This window comes from Equus asinus, chromosome 28 (genome assembly GCF_041296235.1).
Source record: "Equus asinus isolate D_3611 breed Donkey chromosome 28, EquAss-T2T_v2, whole genome shotgun sequence".
Lineage (NCBI taxonomy): Eukaryota > Metazoa > Chordata > Mammalia > Perissodactyla > Equidae > Equus > Equus asinus.
Genome location: NC_091817.1, coordinates 28,078,339 through 28,093,061, shown reverse-complemented (window position 1 = coordinate 28,093,061; position 14,723 = coordinate 28,078,339). Strand labels below are relative to the sequence as shown.

General features: G+C 37.5%; 1 protein-coding gene across 3 annotated transcripts in view; it reads left to right on the top strand.

The window, feature by feature from the left end:
* Nucleotides 1–14,723, top strand: part of CDH8 (cadherin 8) — a 335,942-nt gene that overhangs the window by 96,052 nt on the left and 225,167 nt on the right. For all 3 annotated transcript variants that reach the window (XM_070500608.1, XM_014834173.3, XM_070500607.1), the window contains one exon: nt 13,974–14,268. In XM_070500608.1, coding sequence (XP_070356709.1) covers nt 13,974–14,268 — 295 coding nt within the window. The remainder of the gene's footprint in view (nt 1–13,973; nt 14,269–14,723) is intronic.

Genomic DNA, 14,723 nt, shown 5'->3' with positions numbered 1-14,723 from the left:
TCAGGGGCAGTCTTCCTCAGCAAAAGGAGGAGGATTGGCGGCAGATGTTAGCTCAGGGCTAATCTTCCTCAAAAAAAAATATGTAGCTTGTTTAGCTTGTAGTTGAAACAGTCACATACTCCTTGAGTCAACAATCATACTTCAGGATGTAACAGAAGTGCCTTATGCGTACTTCCCATTTCATTACACAGAATATTAAAAATATGTGTACTCAGGGCTGAGATTTAATAAGTTCATATTTTGTTCTGCCTCATCAAAGACATTCTTAAGTGAAACTGCCACCCCCCACCCCCCGTCTTTTTTTCAGTTCTGAGAGTGCATGGTAGTGAAGTACCGTGACTCCTAGTATAGTTTGGTGGCACTGCCTTGATTGGTGCTAACAAGGCAGCAGTTTTGTCCTCCATTACATTTGTGCCATCAATACAAATGTTAACACAGTGAAAAAAGAAAGTATCTGTGACCTCCTGGAAGCTCTGGAAGGTGCCCGGAGACCCCCAGGGGTCTGTGGCCCCCTCCTCTGAGAACTGCTGCTCCAGACCTTCCTGTTTCCTGCAGGGCTCGAGTCTAAAGTCCTACCAGAGGTGGTTCCTACGGAGGGAGGAGAGACCTCGCTAACCTTGCAGTTTTGCTTATTGCCAGAATTTTTCTTGTACCCTGATGACAAAGACTGACTATTTTTTATCTTCACTGGAGGGGATTAAACTTAGCCACCAGGACGACAGCAGCATTCCATCCAATCTCCCCAATCTTGCCCCATTGCTCCCAAATTGCCAGGTTGCACACACACACACACACACACACACGTTAATAGTTTGTGCAGTGCTGGGCTGCATCCAGCCTTTCTCTCAGTCCATGGTCACTTTCACAGAACCCTCAGTTTCACATCCAAAGGTAATTGAAAGTTAATTTCTTTCTTTAGTATAATCACTCCATAATATGCCAAAGTGAAGTCTACATTTTTATTGTTAAATGGAACCTCTTAGAAACCTGGTTCCTCTTATATCTCTGAAAAATTTTCACATTAGTGATTAAGTGTCCCTGAATTTCTTCTCTCTCCTCAGACACAACAAAATTGAAAGTAAATAAATAATACACAAAAAAGCAAATCTTCTCTCTTAACCCCTGCCCTTGCAAACTCGATGTCACTTTTATCCCCTCTCCTATGTCTATTACTTTCTATATTAGTAGCTCATGAACTTTTCATTGTAAATAAACTAGCATATCTGACTAATAGGAAGAAGGCTAAGGAGCCACTCAATCTATTTTTAGTGGCCTAACTGTCCACTAGGCCAGACAAAACTCTTCTCACAGAGTGGGTGGAAGGAATTAAGAATGCATATGCACATTATAGTTTCTTATCACAAATACATAGAAATACTGGGAGGAAGAAATGAGCTAGATTAGAGCTTTTTCTTACATTCAAAATTACATATTGAGCATCCATTATGCCCTTCATCAATGTTGCCATGTTATTAGTGTTGAGTGTCCAGAGGAAAGTTGTATTAGTTTATTTTGTTTTAGGGGAGGTATGAATACATGATCATTTGAGTAAGTGTTTCCCACTGGTAGATTCTGCTTTACACAGTGTATCTAGTAATTCTCTAGCTTGACATTATTTTCTGCAAATCCACACCGCAACTCCCTCCTTCTGCCTCCTAGGTTTGCTAGATTTCCCCAAAGCTTTTTCTACTGGCAGGGGCAAATTCTCTCTTTCTCTCTCCCTCCTCCTACACCCCCACCCCCGCCCAGGTTTCCATCGTTAGGCTCCTCCTCACAGGGGAGTCTGGGAACCTCGGACTTTAAGGTGTTAATTGGATGTCACAGGTTTCCAGAGGTCATTAGATCTAAGATTCTCTTTTCTCCTCCGTGCCACAGGGATAACGACTCTTGACCTTGACTTTAATTCTCACGAGGCTCCTATTAAGCAAATAGGTGATATGTGAAATGTATGTTTAAAAAATCACTAAATGTGGTGGCCGGCCCCATGGAGACGTGGTTAAGTTCGTGAGCTCATTTCTGGGGCCCAGGGTTTTGCGGGTTGGGATCCTAGGCACGGACATGGCACCACTCACCAAGCCACGTTGAGGCAGCATCCCACATGCCACAACTAGAAGGACCCACAACTAAAACTACACAACTATGTACCGGGGGGCTTTGGGAGAAAAAGGAAAAATAAAATCTTGAAAAAGAGAAGTATTTAAAAAAGAAATTACTAAACAGGTTATATATTTGTGAACAGTGAAGTCCTTGGTTTTAGATACTTTTATTTTTCTTCCCCTGTATTTGGTCTGGCACACGACCTTAAAACAGTGAGACACACATGAGCTTGAGAAGCAGACAGGCTTGGACTTGAATCCTTTCTCCATTGCTTGCTACACGGGATACTGAATGCCTGTTTAAGGCTCTAATCTTTAGTTTTCTTAATCTGTAAAACGAGGAGTCTAGTCTGTGCCTCATGGGGTTGTTGTGATACTGAAGTGAAAGAGAAAATGAATATCTCTAGTGAAGGAAAGTCTCAATGGTCTTGAAGAAATGGCTGAACAAGCAAATGCATAGGTTATCCCCCATGCCTGGGTAGCTGTGGTAACAGTATATTTCTGAGGGAGAATCCACAGTAGTATATTAAAAATGTATAATAGCTATGCAAAAGGGAAGAATGTCTCTAAATATTCACAGGCTGTTTGAGCTATAAAACATCATAAAAGTAAATTAGCACTCCTCCTCTTGTTTTATAAATTAGATAAGGTATAATTAGAAAAGGTATAAGGTGATTAGGTACTCGACACGTAAACTTATCAACATTTCAACAATTCTGTAATGGTACTGATTGAAAATAAGGTATTAGTTTTCTACTGTTGCTAGGACAAATTAGCACAAACGCAGTGGCTTAAAATAACGTGAATGTATTATCTTATAATTCTGTAAGTCAGAGTCCAACACAGGTTTCACTGGGCTAAGATAAAGGTCCCTGATCGTGTTCCTTTCTGGACCCTCTAGGGGAGAAGCTGTTACCTTGCCTTTTCAATCTTCTAGAGGCCACTCCCATTTCTTGGCTAATAATTCCCTTCCTACATCTTCAATGCCAGCAATCTTGAGTCTCTCTACCATTATTCTACAGGCATATCTCCTTCTGACCACAGAAAAGATCCTTCTCTTCTAAGGATCCATGTAATTAGATTGGGCTCACCTGGATAATCCAGGATAATCTACCCATATCAAGGTCCTTTAAATTAGCCATACCTGCAAAGTCCCTTTTGCCAGGTAAGGTTACATTTATAGTTTCTGGAAATTAAGGTATGGATATCTTTGGGGGGCTATTGTTCTGCCTTCTATACCTAGAATCATAACCTATCAGCAGCATCATTGTAAGCTGAGACCACCATTTTGCATAAGTAAGGTATTAGTGATAAGTAGCTAGTATGCTTTAGGAGGATGTATTGTTTGCTAGGGTTGACGTAATAAGATACAACAGACTGGATGGCTTAAACAGAAATTTATTTTATCACTGTTCTGGAGGCTAAAAGTCCAAGATCAAGGTGTCAGCAGGTTGATTTCTTCTGAAGTCCATCTCTGTGTCTCTCTGTGTCCTCACAAGGTCTTTCCTCTGCATGTGCATCCCTGGTGTCTCTTTGTGTGTCCAAACTTTCTCTTCTTATAAGGACACCAGTCAGTTTGAATTAAGGCCTATTTTAACCTCGTTTTAACGTAATTACCTCTTTAAAAACTCTGTTTCCAAATACAGTCATATTCTGCGGTACTGAGACTTAGGACTTCAGCATGTGAATTTTGAGGAAAAATAATTCAGCTCATAACAGAGGATCTGAAAGGATTATTTTTGTGTCTGTTTAGAAATGAAACAAAATACCCAATTTATTTTCATAAAAGATTAATATTGTTGTTATTAAAGCAGGAGTTTTACAGATTTCCAACAGATTTATAGATCTATTTATAGTATGAAAAGTAAGGGCATCTTGAGTTTTTAGGTTTTCCTTGAAGTTTTGTTGTTCTGGTTTGGTATTTTCTCAGCCAACTTCCAGTTTCTGTTGGCAGAGTGGAGATGGAGTAGAAAAACCTACATAAACACACATACATATTTAATTACACACACATTTCTAGTGTTGCAGGCAATATTATTAGCATCTAATTCTGATAATTTTATGGCATGTTAGGTTTTACTTCCAAATCTTCACTATGGGGATAATGATATTTGGGAGAGTAGGAGTTAATAAACAACAAACAAAAACTTTCATATACATGCTATCCTTAAAACAATCTGAGATTTTTTTTTTTTTGATAAATGGTGCTGATGGCCTTTTAGTGTCAGTTTTTTAACAAGAGGAAACTGAAATAGGGAAAACTTAAGTAGCTTATCCAAGATCATATCTAGTAGTTGTAATTCATACCAGATCTTTTGATTCTCATTTATCTAAAAAGAAGGATGCTTGTGAATCTAGTTAGTTGCCCCTCCTCTCATTCACTCTTTCATGCACTCATACATTTTCCAATAAAACCATTCACCTACCCATCCTCTTCCGCTTAATTCTTTCATTGACACCTTTATCCATTCAGCCATTCATCTACTTATTGAGTAGTTGGTGCTGAAACCTGAAAATGTGATTATTTCTATTAAATCTGACCTTTGGCCATGGCTCTCTGCATTCTTACATGACTTGGAATGAGTCAGTTTACAGCGCTCAAGAGGGAGGAGTCGATAACACAGCTAGGTTGTTATCAGGCTTTTTAATCACAGAAGAAGCTGATTTGCCAATGTCACACCCTGTTCTATCGCCCAAACTAAATCCCAGGTTTATGTATTTCATTTTTGATTTCAATTGTAATTTTCTTCCAAGTTCACGGCATTTTGATTCTCCCACAGTCCTTTTATAAATATAGAATTTCAGAGGGAATAGATGACTGTCATTTGGTTATCCACTGTGTTCTTTCCCATTGTGCTCCTGTCAGTTATTTGCATAACAAGATACATCTTGTTTAGTAAGTAATTGTGATTACCACATCAGAAATCGATCTTATATTTTCAACTCCTATTATTGCTCTGGTTAATCAAGTTCTTTTGAAACATAAAGAACATTGATACAACATTTTCCCCTTTTCCACAGTACTATTGAATGCTTCACTGTAAATTGATCTTTAGAAAATATACTGAATATCTGTTTGAAATATCCATATATTGTTTAAAATTTACTTCTTTTGTTTGGCTAATAATCCTGGGAGTCTTTTTTTCAGCTCTATTCACATTGCTTGCATTGGGTATTACTACACTGTATATTTATTTAGCACAAAATTTTCCCATCTCATATCTGTTTTTATATCTATATCATCTATTGAGAGAAAGAAAGAGACAGAGAGAGAGAGGTTTGTTCAGGAAATTTTTGGAGAGAAAGTTTCACTGAAAATTAAATATGTACCAAAGATCTTCATATAAGAATCTCCTGTAATTTATAATTGAAGTTCTAAGGGACTCTGTCTGCTTTAGTGCTTTGAAACAGAATAATTTATGTTTTCCCCAAGTCAATCTTTTGGAGAGAAATTGTCGTCCTTCCAGCCCACCCACTCACCAGTATGTCCATCTGTTCATTCATCTCTTGATTCATAGTATTTAATGTACATTGGAACCTAAATGGAAGGATGGCTGAAAGTCTTATTCAACCAGCCATCCCTTTGTCTATTATTTCCTTTATCCATGCATTCTCCAATAAAACCATCTATCTAATCATCCTCTTCCCCTTAATTCTCCTATCAGCCAAGTTATCCATCCCTCCATCCCTCCATCCCTCCATCCCTCCATCCCTCCATCCATTTTTTGCTCTATTCATTGAAATCTCTTTTTGTTAATTGGTCCACTGTCACTGTTTACCTACACTATTGCACACACAACCATTTATTTAATGACCATGCACATTGACACCCCCCCCCACTTCTAGGTTTACAGTTATTTAGTAACAAGAAATAAAAATAATATGCACTTTAAATACCTTACAATTTTATTTGTTAGTTATACCTCAGTAACATGGAAAACAAGAAATAAAAAACTGAGATATATCTACTATCATTCATTATTGAATGGATGAGTAAGAACCAGATATGTGATTGTTAAGCAACATGCCCAATGTAAGAGTTAAGCCCACCTTCTACCCAGATCATTTGACACAAGAAGTGACATCCTCATTTTTATTACAAATCAGCGTTGTATGTTGAATTCTGACTCAGAATATGTAGGGAGGTGCGTTTTTCTTGGAAAGCAGTCCCAGTTTTGGCAGAACCTATCCATGTAATTCCAAAATTCAGTCTCCACAAGAATCCACCCTATATGCATTTTTACTTGAATATATTAGTTTCCAGAAGATATCTTGCCTTTATTATTTATCATCTGCCATCACATTTTAGTCATTACAAAAAGCCTAAAAGTAGGATTATTAAAACCGTTATTGAAGCATTTTACAAATAAGGAAACAGTTTTGGGGAGGTTAAGTAAATTCCTCAGTATCTTGCAGTTTCAAGCTAGCTCTGTTTCTTATCAGGCTTTCATTCTAGGTCCCATAATCTGAACTACTGCTCCATAAATCTTTGGTTGCTTTAGAGAAACATATTGACTTCCAAGCCTGTAAGATTTAATATATTAACCAGGCTGTTTTCAGCATACATAAGAAAAGATGTATCAGCAGATGGGAGTCCCTTGCCTTTTTTTCTATGATTGCTTGGTTAAGTAATCGAGTCTCCACCTCAATACTCAAATGGAAAAAGGCAATCTGAGAATATGGAATTTAAACACTCTTGCAGCATTTTTAAGGCCATTTTTTGTAAAGTGGACATACTTAAGCTGTTTTTTTATACATCATTACAGAATTAGTCAATCTAATTCTCCTTTTTCTTAATCCAGTCACAAGAATTGGCATTACTTGTGTATGGGTCTTTCTATAAAGACAAATTTTACACATCGTGATAATTTAAATATTTGAAGTGCTATCTATCATCAATACCTTGTCCTTAAACAAAATTAGTCTTGGTAACTTTGTTTATTGGAGTCTGACTAACAGAGATGGATTTGCTAAGGGGCTGACGCATCATGTTCCCAAACCTGTAAAGCTGTGATCCAGACTGAAGATAGTAGCAAATTTGCCAAGGTCATGAATGTCGGCTTGGGAAGTCTCTTGGGAAACAGCCTGCCAGCCTCTTCTTGTCAATATTCCTTCTTTGCATTCCTATTAGCTGAGCATACTGACTTTCTATTTCTATGTCTATTCTGTTCCAACCTCTTACAGGATGAATTGGTTCACAAAATGGGCCTTTATTCTTTGATTTCATACACATGACTTCTAACTGTATATATTAAATCTCTGTTGCCATTAAGGGGCAAACTGGAGAAGCTTCTCCTTCTCATCTATGGAAACAGAAGGTCCCCATAGTAACTAGTTATGCTTTCCTGAGGGTCTCTATAGAATTGTGCTAAAATCTTTATGTTCTGGAATCCAGTTTACTGGGTTACATCTGGTGCTGTTATTTGTTAATTTTGTGAGCTTGAGAAAGTCACCATTTTTACTGACCCTGAGCCCCTCATCCGTGTAAAAACACTGACAAGTACAGGGCGTTAAGATAGGTCCTGTGCAGACAAAAAGCAAAATTAAACTTCAGTGAGCATATACCATTTGCTAAGTATGATGCCTCCTTCTGAGGATAGTGTTGCATAATGTGCACAGAGTCCCTGCCTTTGTGGAACTTACCGTTTAAAACAGTAGCACACGAATACCCTCCTTTGTTTGACTCTGTTTTCAGGTGTCTGCAGCCAGAAACAGCAGTTTACTTGGACCTGCTTCTAATTTTCTGTTTCTCTGGGCACTGGTCCCCATGGCCAGGTCAAGCTGTGCAATACTCACACCAGCAGCTGACACAGAATGCAGAAAGCACGTCTGAGAGATCAAGATGCTACTCATTTGCCTGCTGTCAAACGTTAGAAAATAATTTTTTTGCGAAGCAGAGGTCATTTTCAGTGTGGGATGCTGTGCTCTATTCTTTTAATCAGGGATCGTTTCTTCTTTAGCCTTTCACCTCTGAAGACAAATTTAAGGCTAACTTGGTTTATATGAGAATGACTTTGAGAAGTGTTATTATTTCACTGAATTATTATTTCCTTAGAATATGTGATCACAAGAGTAATTGGACTTTCCTAATTTGATCTTACTAAAATGTTGGCGTATTTTTACCCCTATTACCTAGCTTTAGTTTTATGATGTAATTTGTTTCTGCAACTTAAGAACAATGTGAATGAAGCATGTCTATTTAAATTATTTAGATTTACTGTAGCAGTATAACATTGTAGTATATAAGATCTAAGTTATGTAGTCCATCATGACGCCCTCACCCCTCCCATCCATCCACCACCATCAAATGATGCTTTATTTAGCTCTAAAGCAGCAAGAGCAAGTGGTTGTCTAGTTCTGCATGAATATAATGATGGAACCAAATTTTCTTGAATGGACTGTTTCATGTTTGGTCAGCATCCTTTTTGAGAGGTCTTTTGTGAAAAGAACTCTCACGTCCTCTTGTTCTTTCTCTTTACCTGCCCTTTCACTCTCCTAGCAGCCTAAATATGTACCAGATCTAGACTGAAGTCCTGCATTCTTATCATCTCAGAGATTTAGGCCAAAAACATATATTGTATCAAAGTCCCTGGTGCCATCTTTAATATTGAATAGTTGTGACTTAAGGATTAGAGTATCAATCCATTCACTGATAGATTCATAGCCCATAGCACAGGGTCTCCATGACAGGCATGTATTAGATACTGAGAATATAATGCTAATATATAATGTGATTAAAGAGTGCTAAGCTTGTTATCTTCTCCAAGGATGAGCAGATTCATGAAAAACAGAGATCAGTAAGTGACAGATTTTCATGCTGCAGTGACCCCTGTTAACTTCTTTGGGTTCCAAAAAATGCTGATTCTTTCCCAGTAACTTAGATACTTCTCTAGAGGAAGACAGAAAACTTGAGAAACGTTCCTATGATGTCCTTCTGGGTAGAGTGAAACTTCAAAATAAGTTCTGATGCCAGAGCTACCAGATTTTCAGATGAGGAAGTGATTTCCCCTGCAGTTCACAGAATCTCATTCCTCATCACTCATTAGAGAAGAAAAGGAGGCAGAATGGTAATGAAATCATTCTTTGGTATTAAAACAGGCACTCAGAGGAGAATTCATCTTCTCTGGGCTCTGCTGTCCTAGGAGTACTTTAGTGTCCTCAGGGATTCTGTGTGAGAAGGTGGAAGGGTAGTTTATACTTTTTGTTTTTGACAGCCATGAGAGAGGTATGGGTGATATTGAAGACTGGGACGGAATGGGATTTCTTAGCCTGAGAACAGTGATGTCAGTGTATCAGATAACTGTCATCCATCATCCATCAGTTATTCATCCATTACCCATCCATCTATCCATCCATCCACGCATCTTTCCATCAACTCTCCCATCTACTGTTCTCTCAGTTCTTATGCTGGGTGCTAAAGTTGAATACGTATTTGAGAGAATTCCAGGACTTTGCATTTAGAGTGGATTAGATTTTAGATCACTGGGCCCAACCTTTTTAAATCTCTTTGCTCTCTTCCTTAAATCATTGTTTTGAAAATAAAATGAGCATATGTCCTTTCCTTTCCTTCCTTTACATACACCTTATTCCACAAATTTTTTTTTCGAGCTTCCAACAGCATGACAGACACCTTACTAGGCAGTGGGAATACAAAGGAGAGTGAAAATGCAAATGCTTCTTCCCATGACTTTTAGAGTCTAAACTCTTATTTTAATTAGGGGGTATTATGCAAATATATGGGAGATGGCGAGGGTGTAATTATCCTGATACTCACAATTCAGCTCAATTATGTAGCAGTCCCATTATGATCCCTGAAATTGAAAACATAATGTGAAAGACTGGGATCACTCGTCGCACATCTGACACTGTGTTTCTCCAACCAGGTTTCAGTGAGTGACCAGAGGGATTGGTGATTCATCAGGTTGTAGATGTGACAGAACAAAGATGCCAGGCTGAACTGAAGAATTGAAATTGAGGCAGCTTTGTGAATTGGTGTCTAAGTTTTCTCTCTATCCTACTCTTCCCTTTTGCTTCCAAGACCTTTGCTTAGAGGCACACACCAGCCACTGTGATGTTACTAAAACAAAACTATTATGATGTCAGGCTCCTTACTGAAACCGTATTTATGACTCTCGTTGTTTTTATAGACAAATCCAAACTCTGTATCTTGGTTTCAATCAAAACTCCACAGAGTCTGACCCCTGCCTTGCTTTCTCTTCTTATTTCTTGCCACCTCTCTTCTCCTTAATTCAGTGCTCTTGCCATATTAAATCATCTTTAGTTTCTTTAACATAGTATGCTCTCTCTTATCACTGGATCTACATCCATATTATTACCTGTGCCTGGCACGCATTTCCTCCCTCTTTGGGATCTGAAGTTTTAATCGTTACTTCTTTGGGGAGGCCTTTTTCTCCTTCCACACTCCACTTTCTGACTTAAATAAAATTTCTGCATGGTCTTATAGTTCTCTTTTCTGCCCATAGCATAGCTTTTAGAGCATACATTTGAATTCAGGAAATTTACTCTGAAGCTTGTACTGTTAAGATTGCTACTTGTTGATTGTGCATTCTATGGAAAAGTTCCCTAAAAATCTCTGAATCTCAATTATTTCCTCGATGAAATGGAGAAATGATCTTAAGTGTGTTATGAGAATAACATTACATTTATACATGTAAAATGTTTACCAGATAATAAGTAGTCAATACATGTAACGATAAGAATAAGGATATTTCCCCTATATTTTCTGTTTGTGTTTATCTCCCACTAATCTATGGGTCTTTGAGGGCACAGACCATGTCTGTGTTGTTTGTAATCATGCTCCATGCCTGTTTAATAAATAAATGGATGGAGTCGTTGTGTACGACATCCAGGCCAAGGAGTCTTATCACCCCAGGCCAATACGCATATGACCTTTATCCTGTTTCAATTAGCAGAAGCAGCCCTTGAGAGAGATGGTCATCACACTTCCAAATGATGCACAATGTGTGAACATTTGCTGCATTTAGGATATCTGGTACCACAATCTCACAGAAGGGACCTAAGTTTGGGGTAAATTGACAGGAAATGTGTTGTTGCATTGAAATAAGCAGGTTCTGACAGACGTATGTGAAGGCCACAGAGAAAGCAGCAGCTTTGTCATTATGTACCCCAAATCCTTCTGAGGTCCAGACCTGGAGCCTTATGAGTATTTACTGCCTGTAAATTGCTATTGTTACACACCCACAAATCTTTTATTTGTAATGTGAAGTTGGTTACTTGAACAAGCCATGTGTAAGAGTGTGTGAGAGTGTGTGTGAGTGTGTGTGAAACAAATAATAGGGTGCAGTAAATGCATGTAGAAACATAATATCCTATGTTTCAAGGTTACCATTATCCCAGGGGTCTGGAATTTACTGAGATTTGCTAAAAATCAATTTCAGGAAGAAAGAGGAAGCATACAGTGTTCTTTAAGGGATTTTTCAGAATCATGTCTTGGGAACTTGCTTTCACTGAGGTTGTAACTGGGTTTATCACAATATTTTCAGGTAGTTGTATATGGTTGAATATGATAAAAATGGTTTTAGTTATTGTACATGTAAAATGTTGACTTCCATTTTTTCTCTGTTTTTCAAAGAGATCATCTCAGATTCTAAAATCAGTTCTCCAGAGGAGATGTTTTATTCCCATATTATAAGCAAAGTAACTGAAGCTCAAATAAATGTGTTAATTTCTCCAGTTCATATAGTTAGGGAGACCTGGATTTTTGCTTTGTGGTTTTTGTTTTTTGGCGAGGAAGATTTGCCCTGAGTAACATCCGTTGCCAATCCTCCTCTTTTTTTCGCTTGAGAAAGATTAGCTCTAAGCTAACATCTGTGCCACTAGTCCTCTCTTTTGTGTACAGCATGGCTGATGAGTGCAGTAGGTCAGCACCCAGGATCTAAACCCACGAACCCGGGCCGCTGAAGCAGAGCTCGCGGAACTTTAACCACTTGGCCATGGGGCTGGCCCCTTAGCTTTGTGTTTTACTCTTTCAAATACCTTTGCTTCTCCCTTCTTCTCCCTCAGTTATTTTTAAACACAAGGGACAATCAAAACCTAAGTTAAGATTATAATACAATTTACCAATCAGAGGCTATTGATAAATGTAAGGAAAATATGGCACAAATAACTTCTAACGTACATAAGGAAACACCGTTTTGAATGGCTTAATTTTTAATAGCAAAAATGTTGTGGACAAGCGTGACACACACCAATACCTTCTTTGTCTCAGGAATGCCTGGTATGTGAAAGGGAACCTCCACGAATGATATATTATTCAAATTTTCTTTTTTTAATAAAAATGCTAATGGAAATGTTAAAATGCACATAAATTAAACTGATCATAAATTAGGATTAATATCACATTAATGAATTATAATCCCACATTCATTAAGATAAAGAGGCGTTTCAATATTTGCTCTTGTTAATAAATTTAATACAATAAATGAAAGGGATACACTTTGAGATTCAATAAATATTTGATGTAATCTTATGCTTTCACTTTTTAAAATATTCAAAAGTAAAGTGGGAGATCTAGATGCATTTGGATTCTTTGTTGCTATTTTATGTCGTTTTATAATCTTTTCTTTTCATTTATTGAAGCACTAAATACAATTTAAATTGGTGAAGAAAACGGTAGAGGCAGTTCTGAAGAAAAGTGATCCCAAGAGAACACAATGCCTTTTGAGTTTTTAGGAGTTTCTTTGCGCAAGACAGTTTTTTTTTTTAAAGACCACGAATTTGAAATCTCATGGTGCAATAAATGGAACTATATTGGCGTTTAAGTAACTGAGTTAAACTGAAAATATGTGCATATAAGCAGTTATTTTGGAGCTAGAACTCAATGAATTTTTCTTTTAAAAATGCAAACTAAAACTCTATATACTTGCTTTATTTTAGTTGTGTAACAGGAGTGCCCATAGCATAAAAAAGCAGCACCATATATCAGATATATCCGAACACTCTTGTCTTCTATTGAGAGTAAACTGTGACAATCTGAAAGCCAGGGCTTCTGTTTTCCCCAGTGCCTACCAGAGTATTTCGGGCAGAGTAGGTGTTCAATAAATTTCTGTTGCTGTGATCTGAGATGAATCTGGATCCCTACTTCACAATTCTCATTTTTCAAAGGGTCCCATTTCTGGAAAAATGTGCTGCCGTTTTCTGAGCTCAGCGTTACTCTCTGTAAAATTGTAATAATTGTCGTGGGCCAGAAGGACTGTACAAATCAAAGAAAACAAAGCCCTTCGCAAACATAAGATCTTGATATATGTGCAAGTATTAAAGTTATTTTTGATTTTAAAAACATAGCAGGCAGATCTGAGTTGAATTCTGGGTCTACCACACTTGATTGCATCAAATATGAACCTTGGAGACGCTATCATGTGCCTTGTCAAATTTCCCTTTCTTATTTTCGTACGAAATATTCTAACTCGTTGACATTTGAAAAAGTTAAGGGAATTATATGAGAAGTAATTCACATAGTTCTTGGCACACAAATAGTGATCCAAAAAGGAAGCTAGCAATACTAACTTTAAATAAATGCATTAATAAATTGAAAAGAATACATATATTTTTATATTTTCTCCTTGATCTTTTTATCATTCTAATTGCATATCACTTTGTACTGAACAAGTCAGAGTATGTTTTTAAACGGTCCTGACTTATTTGTATGAATTTCATTATCTTTTATTTTGATTGATAGGCATACAGTTACGTAGACTCTTTGTACAGCTACTCTTAGCAGAAATTGATGAAGGTACCGTTCATGTAAAAAGAACCAACTTGATATGGAAAAGGAAGTAGTTAAAAAGTAACTTTGCAAATTGCTCCATCACTAACCAATGACACTTTTCATTTTAGCTACACACAGACCTGGATCCTGGGAGCAAAAAAATCAAGTATATCCTATCAGGTGATGGAGCTGGGACAATCTTTCAGATAAATGATATAACAGGAGATATCCATGCTATAAAAAGACTTGACCGAGAGGAAAAGGCTGAGTACACCCTAACAGCTCAGGCAGTGGACTGGGAGACGAACAAACCTCTTGAGCCTCCTTCTGAATTTATTATTAAAGTTCAAGACATCAACGACAATGCACCGGAGTTTCTTAATGGACCCTATCATGCCACTGTGCCAGAGATGTCCATTTTGGGTACGTATGCTTCCAATTTCACAGAACTATTAAGAGTCATCTTTAAAATAGCTCCTGGCATCAGGGATAGTGTGTGGCTGAATAAAAGACATTTATTACCGTCTTATCTCTAATTTGCATTTCCAAATCCCCTTTTTTGGCCTCAGTTCCACAGCTCAATAGCTTTAGTCCCTTAGTAATAGGAACTGACGAAGCAGTTTTATTAAAATATCTCTCCTTACATGACAGTACTTCAATAGGTTGAATTTGTATTCCTCTCCTAGACTTGTAGTTTGAGTATTGTTACTGAGGCAGATTTATCGAGATTTGTTCCAACATGCCAGACTAATCCTATTGATATTTGCTTGATGTTTAATTATTTGTTTGTGTATATTCACATGCAGATGCAGCTCGTAGAGAAATAGAAAACCTTCAAGGTCTGTAGTCAGTCAGATATTGAGCTGGTGGGTCCAGTC